Here is a 13,465-nt window from a genome sequence, read left to right as displayed (position 1 = left end):
GTAAGCTAGGGTTTCTAAGATTTTGATACACAGAGTCCCAATACCATATCCATAATCAAAATCTGGCTTCGTTTAGTATGATTTTGAGCACCTTCACCATACGACGCCTGATATGCCATGTTGGAAAGCCTGATGATCGCTCAGTGCCACATATGATCAAATTCTGTACCCCTACTTGAATCAACTCGAAATAGTCTTCGTTCTTCAGATCATCAATGTAAACAATGATATCTGGTCTGGCATAGCATTTCCAAGCATCTGCTTGCTGTCTCCACTTGTCTTCGGGTGAGATATTTCGGTGAGTAATAGGTGAATTTAGGCAGAGTAAATCAATTGATGTAAGCTGATAATGCGGAACAAGAGCCACGGGTTTGCAGCGGTGCTTTTGTTGCTTCTGAAGATGTTTCTCGACTTCGGCTATCGTCAGCTTCCAAGACGCGTTAGCCTGGTCACCCAGACGCTGCAACTGCTGAGTGCAATGAGAACAGATAACCGGAGTGACCGGGCCTCTGAAGATATCGGACATATAGTTATTGCCCAAAATGTAATTAAGATAGGATGTGATAAACTCCACAGCCTTAGGGCAATATCCATCAATCGAAATCATCGCACCACGTCTGTTTTGCTCACGGCTGATAAGTGAACGAGTAATTTCTGATAGATAATTCAGCTTGACACGAAGCGACATTGTTGCTGAAATTATAGATTTGAATGAAGGAAGAGGCACAGGAGATGGCTCTTTGTTTTGTTGATCTATTCTAGCCATTGTGGAGGAACGACGCAAGCTTCGATGGTGAATTCGAATAAGTTCGCATTGAGATCTTCTCAAGTCAATCAAAGCATTTTCTGGTGATTCATTCATTGGAACTTCCATCTATTTCAGGTCAGTAGACGTCTTTATATCCAATCGAAGAGATTCTAACATTTAGGAAATTTTGACACTATATGCATTTGAAGAAGCTGAGGCCTGCGAGTAGGCTTTAAGCTCTTCTTAAAAATTCTATCGACCAAAGATCTGCGCTTGCGAAAGGTGGGCATCTGAATAGGAACTCAAAGAATTTATATATCGTTTCAAACTCAGCAGACCTCACAGCAAGACTGCAGTTAGCCAGATTGTAGCGTCTGTGCTTGAAATCACAGATTAAAATTAATTAAGAACTGTATAAATAGAGCCGCGATTCAAGGCTCTTGATATCTCAATTATCTACTTGAAATTGTTACAATCTACAAAATGGCTTCTCCTACAGAGGATCCCCTGAAAGGTGACTTACCTATAATAGACCAAGGCAGACATAATTTAACATTTTCGATGGTATTTAGTATCGAACAATCATTCCCCCCCTGAGTCTATGTTCAATGACACGGCCAGTACCGATACGATTCCTATGACCTCACCGCGCTATGGCCCTGGGCTATCTACTTCGTACCAGAATGATGCGCATTTTGATGAAGAACCTCATAGCGGCAATACTCGTGCTACCGACAAAATCTATGTCGAGCCATTTGAGGCTGTCGAACCTTATGGATCTATGTCTTCCGATCTTAGTCGCCACTCGACAGGTACTATCATTCATACTGTATTCCACTCAAGAGAAGGAGTAAATGGTATGAAGGAATTTCTGGTTTACAGACTTGCATGGATTTCGGAAGAAGAACTCCAGGCAATACCAGGATTAAACAATCAGTACACCCGTGTACATAAGAGAGCCCGGTCTGCCTCCATTTACTCTCAAGAATCCCTGTCCAAGAAACCTCGGTCATGTTGAGAAGATGCTATGTCTCGCGTTCCCATAGCGACTTCAATTGATTCAGGTCACCAGAAACCCATCCCCGTGCTATTAGAAAGCTGACCAATTTGGAGCTGGTAATATTAGCTGGTACTGTGCGTAATACTATTTAATAGATACTTACACCCAAGGAATAAAATCATCTGACTCTGGCTCCTCAATATGTTTCTGCGAATAGAGAGCGGCGCTAACATCGGCAAAAGGTGGGCAGTACCCTGTAGCATAGAATGCTACACTTTGATAATTATTCAGGTCAAAAGACTCTTCTACCTTCCAATTGATAGACGAGCCTTTTAGTGTAATCTCCGGACAGGCAGATAAGGTACAGTCCTCCAGGTGAATGAATAAAAGCCAAGATAAACCAATGTGATCATTCTCCTGTTTCCGAATAACGGTGATTGATCGTAGTTGCTTATTGAATCTTATAAGTTCAATGCTATTGAATTCACTCTTTTGCAACCCCGAGGATGCAGCCATAGGAGCAATTATATCCACAGAATTGAATCACGAAATCTCAAAAAGCAGGACAAGACAGCTTTATATGTGATAGAGCTCAAATCAACATCAAATATGCTAGCTTGCAGCAGAGATAATTGCCTCATAACGTTTCTGCTGTAAGAAGGTGAAAAGATCGTCGCCACACCCTTTACTGAGGTCAAGAAAGCCATTCCTCTCGAAGTTCCAAAAATTGAGGTAGCTATCATTTGTTAATAAGAGCATATTTCAATTAATAAGAGTAACTCACATCCAATCAACGCAACGGCAAGTGTCATTTTGCTTCAAATGATCCGGAAACCACACATTTGCAGATAAGTGTTGTACAGAGTATCCTTTAGCCTCAAAGGTTACCAGAGCGTGAATCTTCATATTTGAAAAGTCGTCATAGAATCGAAGTTCCTGATTTTCGGGAGAGATATTGACGCTCTTCCTATTTTCAGCGAGCGTCATAGTCCAGTGTGCCTTACACGTAGGCACTGAAATAAGCCTCGCCTCGACTGACACACTAGACCAATTAAAGCCATACTTTACCTCCAGGTATTCTTGCTCATCGTTGGGAACCAGTTGAGTCAGCAGGCTTCGAGGCAAGGCGCAGGTATTGAAGAATGAGCGTGGCCAAAGCGTAGATTTGAGTCCGATCGTGGCACCATAGTCGCCCACTATCAGCAAGAATGGTTCATCTGCCTCCCTATACCTGATTCCATGGTATGCTGTAATGGAGCACAGATGACTGAAATTCTCCGGTCCAAAAGTGTCACTTGTACCAGGCTTCCTAACAAGCAGTGGGTCTTGGATGACATTCACCATTGAGGAACACATGATGGATAGGCGGTTGTCATCTTTTTTTACATGAAAGATCTTCTTAAAGAAATTCAGAATTTTTGAGGACATTCTTATCTCCTAAATGTCATAAAGCAGTTAGTTTTGTTCTTTGAGGATGGACTGCAATCATACCTTTTCGTCTTCCAATGTGCCAATTGAAGACTTCAAAAGACTTACTCTTTTTAAACAAGTTAATATCTGCATTCACTCATCAAAGGTTTTCAGAATGTAATGTTCCCATTGTCATTTTGGTCGTATACAGCCCCAAACAAGCACAGCCAGCGCCACCGGCGGCAAGATCCCTGTCTAGCTAATTGTATACAATTAGCTAGATGTGTAAGAGCAAGAAGCTAAGTGTCTGTCTTCAGACCCCTTGATCACATTTTATGGGTTTTCAACTCAAGTTTTCTCCTCCTCTCTATCTTGCAGCTCATATCGTCTACAATGGAGTCCCTCCAGGAGATTCTGGGAGCCCTGTCCGCAATTAAAAATATACACAAAGTCGATAAGAATACATTGATCAACCACAAGGACGAGATTGAATCAGCTTTTCAGATATTACACTCACTCCTTCATTCTTCTGTCTTCTCGCAAAGATTATCAGAACAAGCTGCACCTACTTCACCAGTCAAGAAAGTACCTGATACGGTAACACGGGTCTTGTCATACCTCAATTATGAAAGCACCGTGGAATTCGCGAAAACGACTGAAAAAGTCCCCTTGCCGACCATTTTATCAATAGAAGACCCTCGTGTGATTGACATTATGACAGTGAATGGAAAGCGAACCCAAGATGACTTCTTTCGAGCTGGGCTCGGTGCACTTTCTCTTGCAGACGATTTCGAGGACTGGGCAGATAAAGAAGATCTTCCCTCAAAGTTACGCAGCATAGTCGAAGGCGCAAGAAGGCAAGGACCTGAGTACTTAGAGTACATACGATCTTGCAAGCGTTTCAGCAATCAAAATCAAGCGCGGAGTTGTATTCGATGCGGAATGAAGCTGAAGTATCTCGAATGGCGGATTCGGGAATGTCTTGATAATCAGCAACTCGAGCTTGAGACGGCAATTCGCAAATGCACACCTCTCGCGTTTGTCTGGCCAACATTCTTTGCTTGGAGTCTCATGGACCGCTGCCGTCTGAAAGATATTCCAGCACTTGCGCACGAGCTTGTTATGACTGATTATTGGAGACTGTTGGCTCAAAACACACATCAATGGATTATTGACCGCCGGAAAGACTACAAAGCCGAGATCATCAGAAGGGATCCTTCTCAACCAGTCGAGGTTGCTGATCATCTCAGTAACCATGTCGAGGCTGATGAAGATATAGCTATCTCGTCTGTCGACCATGTGATTGTTGCCGGGTCTTCCGAGCATCTTTCAGAAGCAGATGTATCCTTTACGGGAATTAATACGTCGCTTAATAGTTCATCAGTCGAAGTTGGACAGATAATCTCAGAAACCGACGGAAAAAGCAGGGAGCGCAGTCGCAAAAGATGTCGGATACCGGAAGGAATTTCTCAAGGAGAGAATAAACGACACAAATCTGCAGGAAACCTTGACGTGATGGCTTGTCCGACTATCGAGAACATAGCACGATCTGCTGATTCCAATGATCTTGCATCAAGATATCCCGTTTCTCTGTCAGCCATCGATGCCTCGAGTTCTGCGTCTTTCCCGCCCCTGGAAACAGGAACGTCAGTTTTAGTGGATGTCGATATTAATGATCCTGACTGGATACATGATATCCCGCTATCAGTCCTCTTATGCGAACCCGAAACTTCACCCCCTGACCCCAATGCTCTTTCTGATATAGTGGCAGATATACCTGAGCCTGTGCAGCTTATGGAAACGTCTGTTTCTGTTGATGTCAATATTCCTGAGTGGATGCAATTTTTTGATTCACCAGCCGCGCACTTGACCCCACAAGGCCTTAATCTTCCTTCACCCCAGTTAGCTACTGCTGTGAGTGAGTCGATACTGGATCTACAGTATTCAATGGAAAATGAATCGCGATAAGGGCTTCTCAGCCTTTTGGCAAGCGATAGCCTTCATAATCATTCTTCAGACTTATACCCGATGTGAAAGTTCAGAACATGCTTCTTCCCACAAGTCTCAAATGTTTTTCAGCGACATTATTATAAGATCGATATTGTCGCCCAAGATAGTTTCTTTTTGAGTGGTGTAGTGGCATGGTAAGAGAGGTTTGTCGTGTAGAAAGCTCGCTTTTCCGTTCAACGGGATTATGATCTGATGGCCTGTTCCATTCTGGATAATTCCGCCGTGCACAAGGTGGAGAACTTTGCAGTTGTATGCCTGCAACACGCGCCAGGTTTGTCAGTAGGTAGCCCGCTGATTTGTTCCCCAAAAGTCAGACTTACTTTGAATCCATTGATACTTAGCTCGGCTGATAGTCTCTGAATTTCCTGGCTGAGCTCCTCACTAGAGAATCCCCAACCACTGCTAGCCTTGCCTTCCTTCTTTGTAGTGTCTTCACCAATAATCTTTTTGATTCTCTCGACAGTTGCCTTTGCTTGATCTGGAAGCTCTTTGAATACACTCGGATTTGAGTCATCTTGCGCCATTATTGTTGATAGCCGATGTGACTCTCTTTCACGAAGTTCGAAAGTCTGTACTAAATGGAAAGGGCGCCTTGTTAATGAGGGGTCAGCAGGGTTGTTGTCAGCCTAATCAAGTGTCACGTGAGACTGGCTGATACCCAAGCCCGGAACAAACAACCACGTACATCTTATTTTCCATGGGTACATTTTTGCAGCCTTACCGCCTTCTGTCTCAGGCCATTATGCCAACCTTCGCACGAACTACCGCACCCCATCAAAACCACACAAACTGCTAAGGCGGCTGAAAGTTTTCCCTTACACTTGAGCCTAGCCAGCTAGAACTCACTGATGATCTGAAGCAGAATTTGGGCTATTAAGACACAGTCTTCCCCAAACTATGGCTTGTAGTGACTACAAGGAATAGTTGTTTCGAGAATCATTGTAATGTTGGCCTTTGAAAGCACTACACCTAATCCATGCCACGTGCTCGCATAGGAAGCTGCATTTCCGCCGAGAATACGGTGGACTACATCTGCCAAATGTCCTTTCAATCTGACTAGCATCAGTCTGTTCCAGAAGTCTTAACATAATCCTATAAAGGTCTCGTGCACCTCCTTGAAGACTCGCTGTCAGTCTTGAAGCATGATCATGGATCCCGTACTCGCTCGAAGCCATCATTTGAACTGGTTGCCTGGTTGTAAAGTCCATTTCCGCGGCACAAACACATGTTGGAGGATTGATGAAATCCTTACAGAAAAGATTCGAACACATGACGAATCCAGAGGAACTATCGAAGAGTTAACAGGTGTTTGCAGAGCAACACAGATCAATGGTTCAGATAATTGGGAGGAAGCTATTGTCAAGGTCAAGCAACAGTACGGACCATACTGTGGAAGAACGAATGAAGTTACTAACTGAATTAGGCTCTCCCCTTGGGATGACGGAAGTAACGATATCAGCTCAGAAGCTTACCGCGAGATCGAAAATCTCCAAAAGCTAACAGAAAACCACTGCACAAGTACACCTACACTTATCGACGCAATCGCGTTTGATCAAGATACTACAATGTGTTTTCCAGGTGGTTATCTCGTGTTTATCCTTATGGAGAAAGTGCCGGGCCAAGATCTTGGCCACTTCAACAGTTTAACATCAGAACAGCGAGATGATGCCCGACTTGCCTTTATCAAGGCCTTATGGTAGTAAATTGTTCTATGACTAGCTATATCTAGCTTACTAAGAATTACTAGGGAGTTTCGCAGCCATGGATTTTATCATCATGACCCTCGCAGGCAAAATATTATCTGGGATCGATATTTGAAAAAATGGTATGTCTGACTTGAAAATTAGAGTGAATCAGTGAATTGTTCTAACTTTTACAGTTATATCGTTGATCTTGAAGATGCGGAGGAGTTTGGATTATCTTTCTCAGGCCTTGATCCTCTGGTGGAGTTCTCTCTATGGAATCTACACGGCAAAGAAGAAAAGTCCCCCGATAACCACTTTGATGATGACCTCATGATCCCGCATGAGCGTAAGGATGGATGGATGTTTACCTACTTAGAGGATTTGACAAATTTCTTAGCTTCGAGGATCAGATGTTGATCGAGACTGTATATAGATTATTTTAGTCCAAGCGGTGAGCGGGAAATCTCTTGGCTCCCTTCTTAAGCACTATGGAGTGGTTTGATGGGCTCGCGGAATCTCGGAATGCAGCAGAATTACCTAATCTGGACACTTAACCCCATACAACCAATATTGCCTTCATCATAGAGAAGACACATTAAGAAAATTATAAAAAAGATATGTGAAATGTGACTTATACGGTCTTTCTAAAGCTATAATAGTACTGTCACGGATGATTCTTTAGATTACTGTAGTGATTTGTGCTAGGCCTAAATCCTCATTGGTTTATAGCTCTTGGAAGGCAGCATTGTTGACGGAAGACTGGTAAGGTACGTAAATAATTGCTTGAACAAATAGACCAGCCACTCGCCAAGTTCAGATAAACTCGAACTTAGAATCTTGATATTACATTCGGTTAGAAAATAGCTTAGTTGTTGATCCCTCTGTCTTCTGAAAGCTTGCAGAGACCAAGACTGGACGGCTTTAGAGCTGTACAAGAACTTAGTATTTTGGTTTATCGGACTTGGATGGTGTTGATCTCAGATTATAGCCTCAAGAAGGCGAGTCAGCAATAGATAGCTTAAGGTATAAAAGGAAGTCTCTATCCTCCTCTGAAGAGCTCTATATCCATCCATTATTCATTTGTCATACACTATACCTTTAACACCTATATAAAGTATCCAGCAAAAAAGTGAAGACATGAAGATCATCTGCCAGACTTGTCGTGAGCTTGTTGAAGACTCGTTCTCAGACATAGCAGAAAGATCCGGGAAACATTCCTCAGGTACAGGTCTACACCTGATAGACTTTATTGGAGAACTGCGTTATTGGCACGATTTCCGAGATGAAGTTGAACAGGTTCTCGCAAAAGTCGAATGGGATAACTACCAGCATCCTGTCACAGCTCATGTTGAGACAAGTGATGTTTATTACAGCGAGCACTTTCTTTGCGGCGCCGAAATTTCGAGCAGCGCCCGCTTTATATCGAATGTTCTGAACCCGTTAAATGGTGTCGCTAAGATCCTCGGATATCCTCTGTACTTCGGCGATTGGACTGTCACTGTGGATAAGTTGAGATGGCCGGTTCTACCCCTAGCCAACGAGCAGGATAAAACGTCCACTGGCAAACCGAACGCCATCACAGGGACGGAAGGTCAAAGCAAAAAGCCCGCGAAACCCGAGAGAGGATCGATCCCCGACTATGCCCTAATTGATGAAAAAGGCAAAGCCCGCGCAATTGGGGAAGCCAAGCACCCCTGGGGAACTCTCCCTGACGCGAATATCAAGCAAACTCTTAAGGGGGACAAAGAGGCCGAGAAGCTTCTCCGAAGGTTCCTCGGTAAGTAACTATTGCATAGTATTATTCGTATATCTCTGATAAGTTGCAGGACAGATAGCAAGAGACATGTGGGCTGCGAATCTCAAATATGCTTTTATGACTAATTACAGATGGACTGTTTTTCTTCGCCGTGAATTCAGCGATGGAAAGTGGACTCTTGATTATTCTGATGCGATAAAGCATGATTCAAAAGCGCAACATCGAGACCATACAGCAAGCATTTCAGTACGCCAATGCATTCTCTTTATCATGATCAAAGTGGCCTCCTCCAACCCGGAAGACTGGTCAACTAATGAATCACGGCGTGAAGCTCTCTCGACTTGGGTGTATATTGCCCCCGACAAGAAGGAAGGCACGGAGAAAACAACAAGTTCTAACCTCTATCTCTCACGAGTTCAAGGTGAACGCGGTTTGTTCTCGGAAGGCTCAATTACTTCGGCCAACAATGATTTACCTGGGAAGGGAATTGCGGCTGGGAAAGCACCAGAGCTTACTCTGCCGCACCGCTCACTTTCCACCACTAAGATCAACTCATCAGATCAAGGAAAAGAGCCTATGGATGCCACGCAGGAAAGCCTCAAGGGCAAAGCGAAGATAGCCGAAAGTACCGATAAGCAAGGCGGCAAGAGTAAAGGAAAGGCAGCTGAAACTACCGACAAGGAAGGTGCCAAGGGCAAAACGAGGGCAAGTGAAAGTACTGATAAAGGTGGCTCCAAGACCACAAGGTCCACAGGGAGTCTCCGAAAGTGAGAACAGATAGGCTCAAGGACAGTGCAAGAGATGCTGTCAGCCATGCTCGCTTTGAGTAATACCTTTGCTATTCAACATAGCCTTCTTATCATGCTATATTGTTGCTTTTCTCCCCCTTTCTATCAGTCGGCTGTTTTAGATGGCCTATCTACTTTTTTTCTGTTATTTTTTGCAAATCGATCTATATTGCAGTTGATTAGATGGTTTTTTCAAATATCACTGAATATTATGAAATGCGCCTGGAGCCCTCATAAATGTGTCAATCAAACAACAAGCCATTCCGGTGGCATAGCTTCGAGCCTGTGAAGTTCCATCTCCCAGTGACGGATTGTAGAAACCCATGCTTGCCGCCTGTTCAAGTCAATCTCAAATTCTCGTTGACGATGCGCTTGGCTTAGAAGATACTCGGTCCAGTAAATTCGATAATGTGGAACAGTTTCGAATAGTACTGTTAAGAAACTGTATATCATATCAGCGAATGACTTTTGCTTCATAGTTGACTCGTTTTTTGTTGCTGTTATAAACCAGCGTAGATCTCTCCATAATCGATTTGGCAAATGATGAGCCCTAACAAGGTAGAGACCTTTCCAATGACGAGGGCGAAGCCTTATGAATAACTCATAATATAAATCCAAGATAAGACCAAGGGAACTTGGAACCATTTCACATAAACAAGATTGATTCCCTTTCACTTCACAACCAATTTTCGCAAGATGCTTCTCAAGATGGGCAAAAAGAACCCCAGTCGAGTCGATTCTGGCAGATATGAATCGCTCGTTATTGTAAAATGGAAGAAATCTCTCCGGGACATCCAGACTGTTATACATATGCTCGATCATGAGCTTCAAGCGTGGATAGTCTGGCGGGTTTTGTGATAGAAGTTCACATACGAAAACCGACAGTGTGCCGTATGGCGTGAATGGATGGCTGTTTTTCCTAGCAACTTGGAATTGTTCCCATGTGACAAAGCCATTGCAGAAGTACAAAAGAAGTTCGCCCAGGCTATTCAGGTCCTGTGCAAAAGTCTGAGCCCCTGCGGGTGGTGAAAAGCAGTCAATCAGTAATTGTGGGCTTCGCCACTGCTGAGAGCCGACAGAACATGAGTAAGGTGTTAATTTGCCAACTGTTATAGACCGACCATGAATGTACTGCAAGCGGGCTACCAACTGCTCTGCTAAGTATACCAGCGTCGGTGCCTTGAATTCTCGGCCGTTTTTCTCGAAGACCTCTTCAAGGCTTGGCCCACGAAGATCTATGATTAGGATATATTTGTTTGTGTGTTTGCCATGCCAGTGATAGATAGGGATGCCGGGACCTCCAGTTAATGCACTCAATGCGAACACATTATAAGCCAGTGCAGATTCATCTTCGTGAGATGTTAAAGTAACATCTTCGCCGGTGGTCAAATTTTGACCTGATCACGTGTCAGAAGCTCGCAGCTCGCAGCCCGCGGATTTCTACTGTGACATACCGAGGCCGGCCACATCGCGCCCCGGCAATTTCAACAATTTCCATGACTCCATTTATCCTCTTGCTGATTTCTTGGTGGGAAGAATAGTGGTTTTTAGCAGAGCAGACTAGACTCAGTTACTTTCGCTCTATATAAGGCAAACCTCCATGGTGTTTCCCGACTAGTTACTTGTCAGCCTTCGACGAAGCGCTAGCACCAAAACTCTGACTTCCACGGTCATGGTGTTTGGGCCACTGATTCCTGAATAGTCTGTTAGTCGTTAATCAACATTTTCTGAGTCCCCATTGGCTGTCTTGGAAGCCGCAAACAATTGTACAAGTCCCTATGAATCCACTTGTTCGATTAACCATGGTATAATTAGTAATCCTAGGATACATCCTACCATATAAACCTTCTTCATGCATGAATGACTGTGAATACCGATATAGTAGATGGTGTCAAGGTACTCGTCATGGACAACCCTTGGAATCTAACTTCCGCTGCACAGCTCGGCACTGTGAAGATACATCAACTTAGACAGCTGCGCTTTACAAGCTTGCAAGGAAAGCTTAAGACACACTCAGTTGACCAGGGCAATATCAACCGTCTTAAGCATCGATTTAAGAAAGAGGGCTGTCAGCGCTCAGCTCCGCCAAATTATATCAACGCATTGGTGTCAAGAGACCAGTATCGCGAAATTCTTACAATGAATTCTCTTTCAGCGATTGGCTCGGATATTCCTGCCATCATATTAGCTCCAAACTGCTTCTTGGACTGTACAAGAGGAAGACATCGAATCGCAGCAGCAAGTTCATGGTTGCCACCAGATGATATTTGGTGGAATGTGACCCTGTATGATAACTCAAAACTTGATGATCAAGCGAGGAGGATTTTATATGAGTTTAGAGACAGCTCACGAGTCTTATCTGACGGAGAGATATTCTTCAATGTCCGCTACTACCAGAAATGTCAAAATGATGCTGCTGCCGGGGAGTGGCTAGCAAAATGGTCACCAACTAAATGTCGAGACTTCCGTCAGATCTACCGAGACAAAGGATCGCCTTATAAAAGATTCCAGAAAAGTCTAGACGAACTTCTTGATTTTCCTGGCATCTGGCAACCCTGGTTAATGGGTACCCATCTCCTGAGTATGCAATGTCCTGAGGTCTGATGATTGTCTCACTCCAAAACTTCCTGTGCTGACAACTGCAGGAACTATCTAATTATTTGGATCATATCTATCGGTCATTGCATGTTTTGACATGCGGACACCATAGCGATCTTGATTTAGAGACAATTCAACTTCTTGAAGGAAGATGCCCTCAATGGTCCGACGGTGATTGTTGGTATATAAATGAAATATTTAACAATGGGAGAGCATTTTCTCATATTACAGATGCTCAGGCTCGGTCTCAATTACACCAGGCAGCCCTCGCTTTTAAGGGCATTGTTCCCTCGCTCAAAACCTTCCTTGAAAATACCAAGTACATTAAGCCCGTAATGCAGGTTATGAAAAAGTTCCTTCCATCAAATTTCGCGGGCACCATTCAAGAAGCAATGAGGGCATGTTACATTGCTTCTAGTGAAGATCCCCTGCCGATCCAGATCACAGAGAACGATTTTGCCTATAATCCAATTGAGGATAGAAGTACAAGATTCTGGTCTGCATACCGACAAATGTTCTTGTTCGCCACCCGCAATTTCTACGGGCTTTCAGAGCATCGGCCAATGGGCGTCCACAAGCATTCCCGGAAGCCAGCAGACTACCACGAATTATGGGCTCGGTTCAAAGACCTCGCTAACAGAGTTGGCTTTGCATCGTCCGCGAACGATTCAGCGAGATCTTCCGAGTATACCGCGGTGCATTCTTTGCTATTGCGACTCAGACCACCCACTCTCTTTGAATACGATGAAACTATCCTGTCATCGTGCACTGAGCAGGTCGCTAGAGTGTTGAATGGTATTGGCAGGAAACCAGTAGCAGTGTCTCGTCCATACCATAGCACAGACTCGCGTACACCGTGGTCAATCGAGAGACGATGCGGGATGACCGATGCTGATTCCTATTTTGCTGATCAGAAATACCTCTTCCTGAATCAGATTTATACTTTACAGAACGACGAGAGACGTGAACATCCGACAGACTTTGAAGTGAAACGTGACATGTTTATTGCCTTTTTCCCGGAGCCAGACGATTTAGAAGCCGAAGAAACGCTCAACGGAGGGGATACCGTGATGTCAGAGCATATACAGACCAGTACTAACCACGACATGCAAAACAATCAGAATGAAAATATCCAGCAAGTAGATATAACGATGTCAGAGCAACCAGAGCGCAATAACACCCAGACTTCTTTCAGTCAGCCCAACAGCAACGAGGATCGAGTAGATAGTGTGATGCTCGGGCAATCGGATACCGCCCTCCTCACTAGTCAATTATCTGACGAAGGACAATCCAACGCTGATAACAACATGGCCCTGGATTTTCTCAACATGGTTGACTTTTCACCTCCCAGCTGGGATTTATCAGCGCCGCCGATCAATGAGCCAGCATTTGCATCTATCTCTCATAATTTGTTAGACTCCTCGCTTCCGACACAGAATGCTATCATACAACAGACAAGAGAATACTGTG

At 44.0% G+C, this 13,465-nt stretch overlaps 8 protein-coding genes across 8 annotated transcripts; 4 read left to right on the top strand and 4 right to left on the bottom strand.

Annotated features, from left to right (window-relative positions):
- Window positions 1-55: 55 nt before the first annotated feature.
- On the bottom strand, window positions 56-688 carry BO82DRAFT_369714 (uncharacterized protein; the record flags this gene model as incomplete). The annotated part of the gene is made up of 1 exon (XM_025637179.1): window positions 56-688. One exon carries the CDS (start codon window positions 686-688, stop codon window positions 56-58), a length of 633 nt encoding a protein of 210 aa, XP_025486207.1.
- Window positions 689-2,248: 1,560 nt separating this feature from the next.
- Window positions 2,249-3,310, bottom strand: BO82DRAFT_359530 (uncharacterized protein). The gene is made up of 3 exons (XM_025636602.1): window positions 3,240-3,310; window positions 2,533-3,185; window positions 2,249-2,484 (listed from the first exon to the last, which is right to left on the bottom strand). Exons 2-3 carry the CDS (start codon window positions 3,174-3,176, stop codon window positions 2,361-2,363), a joined length of 768 nt encoding a protein of 255 aa, XP_025486206.1. The 5' UTR covers window positions 3,177-3,185; window positions 3,240-3,310; the 3' UTR covers window positions 2,249-2,360.
- A 10-nt stretch (window positions 3,311-3,320) lies between these two features.
- BO82DRAFT_218588 (uncharacterized protein) lies at window positions 3,321-5,161 on the top strand. Its single transcript, XM_025630761.1, has one exon. It carries the CDS (start codon window positions 3,552-3,554, stop codon window positions 5,124-5,126), a length of 1,575 nt encoding a protein of 524 aa, XP_025486205.1. The 5' UTR covers window positions 3,321-3,551; the 3' UTR covers window positions 5,127-5,161.
- Window positions 5,162-5,174: 13 nt separating this feature from the next.
- On the bottom strand, window positions 5,175-5,794 carry BO82DRAFT_218597 (uncharacterized protein). The gene is made up of 2 exons (XM_025630762.1): window positions 5,489-5,794; window positions 5,175-5,423 (listed from the first exon to the last, which is right to left on the bottom strand). The coding sequence occupies exons 1-2, from the start codon at window positions 5,690-5,692 to the stop codon at window positions 5,223-5,225; spliced, it is 405 nt and encodes a 134-aa protein (XP_025486204.1). The 5' UTR covers window positions 5,693-5,794; the 3' UTR covers window positions 5,175-5,222.
- A 204-nt stretch (window positions 5,795-5,998) lies between these two features.
- On the top strand, window positions 5,999-7,384 carry BO82DRAFT_322800 (uncharacterized protein). Its single transcript, XM_025632776.1, has 4 exons — window positions 5,999-6,543; window positions 6,592-6,864; window positions 6,916-6,993; window positions 7,048-7,384. Exons 1-4 carry the CDS (start codon window positions 6,311-6,313, stop codon window positions 7,268-7,270), a joined length of 807 nt encoding a protein of 268 aa, XP_025486203.1. The 5' UTR covers window positions 5,999-6,310; the 3' UTR covers window positions 7,271-7,384.
- Window positions 7,385-7,990: 606 nt separating this feature from the next.
- Window positions 7,991-9,380, top strand: BO82DRAFT_369710 (uncharacterized protein; the record flags this gene model as incomplete). The annotated part of the gene is made up of 2 exons (XM_025637178.1): window positions 7,991-8,630; window positions 8,680-9,380. The coding sequence occupies 2 exons, from the start codon at window positions 7,991-7,993 to the stop codon at window positions 9,378-9,380; spliced, it is 1,341 nt and encodes a 446-aa protein (XP_025486202.1).
- A 112-nt stretch (window positions 9,381-9,492) lies between these two features.
- BO82DRAFT_218577 (casein kinase family protein) lies at window positions 9,493-11,251 on the bottom strand. The gene is made up of 2 exons (XM_025630760.1): window positions 10,852-11,251; window positions 9,493-10,794 (listed from the first exon to the last, which is right to left on the bottom strand). The coding sequence occupies exons 1-2, from the start codon at window positions 10,901-10,903 to the stop codon at window positions 9,644-9,646; spliced, it is 1,203 nt and encodes a 400-aa protein (XP_025486201.1). The 5' UTR covers window positions 10,904-11,251; the 3' UTR covers window positions 9,493-9,643.
- Window positions 11,252-11,302: 51 nt separating this feature from the next.
- BO82DRAFT_297307 (uncharacterized protein) lies at window positions 11,303-13,029 on the top strand (the record flags this gene model as incomplete). The annotated part of the gene is made up of 2 exons (XM_025631945.1): window positions 11,303-11,995; window positions 12,043-13,029. Coding segments are annotated over 2 exons (1,680 nt in total), but the record flags the coding sequence as incomplete, so codon positions are not given.
- Window positions 13,030-13,465: the final 436 nt, after the last annotated feature.

Source organism: Aspergillus uvarum, assembly GCF_003184745.1.
Source record: "Aspergillus uvarum CBS 121591 unplaced genomic scaffold BO82scaffold_97, whole genome shotgun sequence".
Taxonomy (NCBI): domain Eukaryota; kingdom Fungi; phylum Ascomycota; class Eurotiomycetes; order Eurotiales; family Aspergillaceae; genus Aspergillus; species Aspergillus uvarum.
The sequence above is the reverse complement of the archived record's forward strand: the minus strand, read 5'-3'. Positions and strand labels throughout refer to the sequence as shown.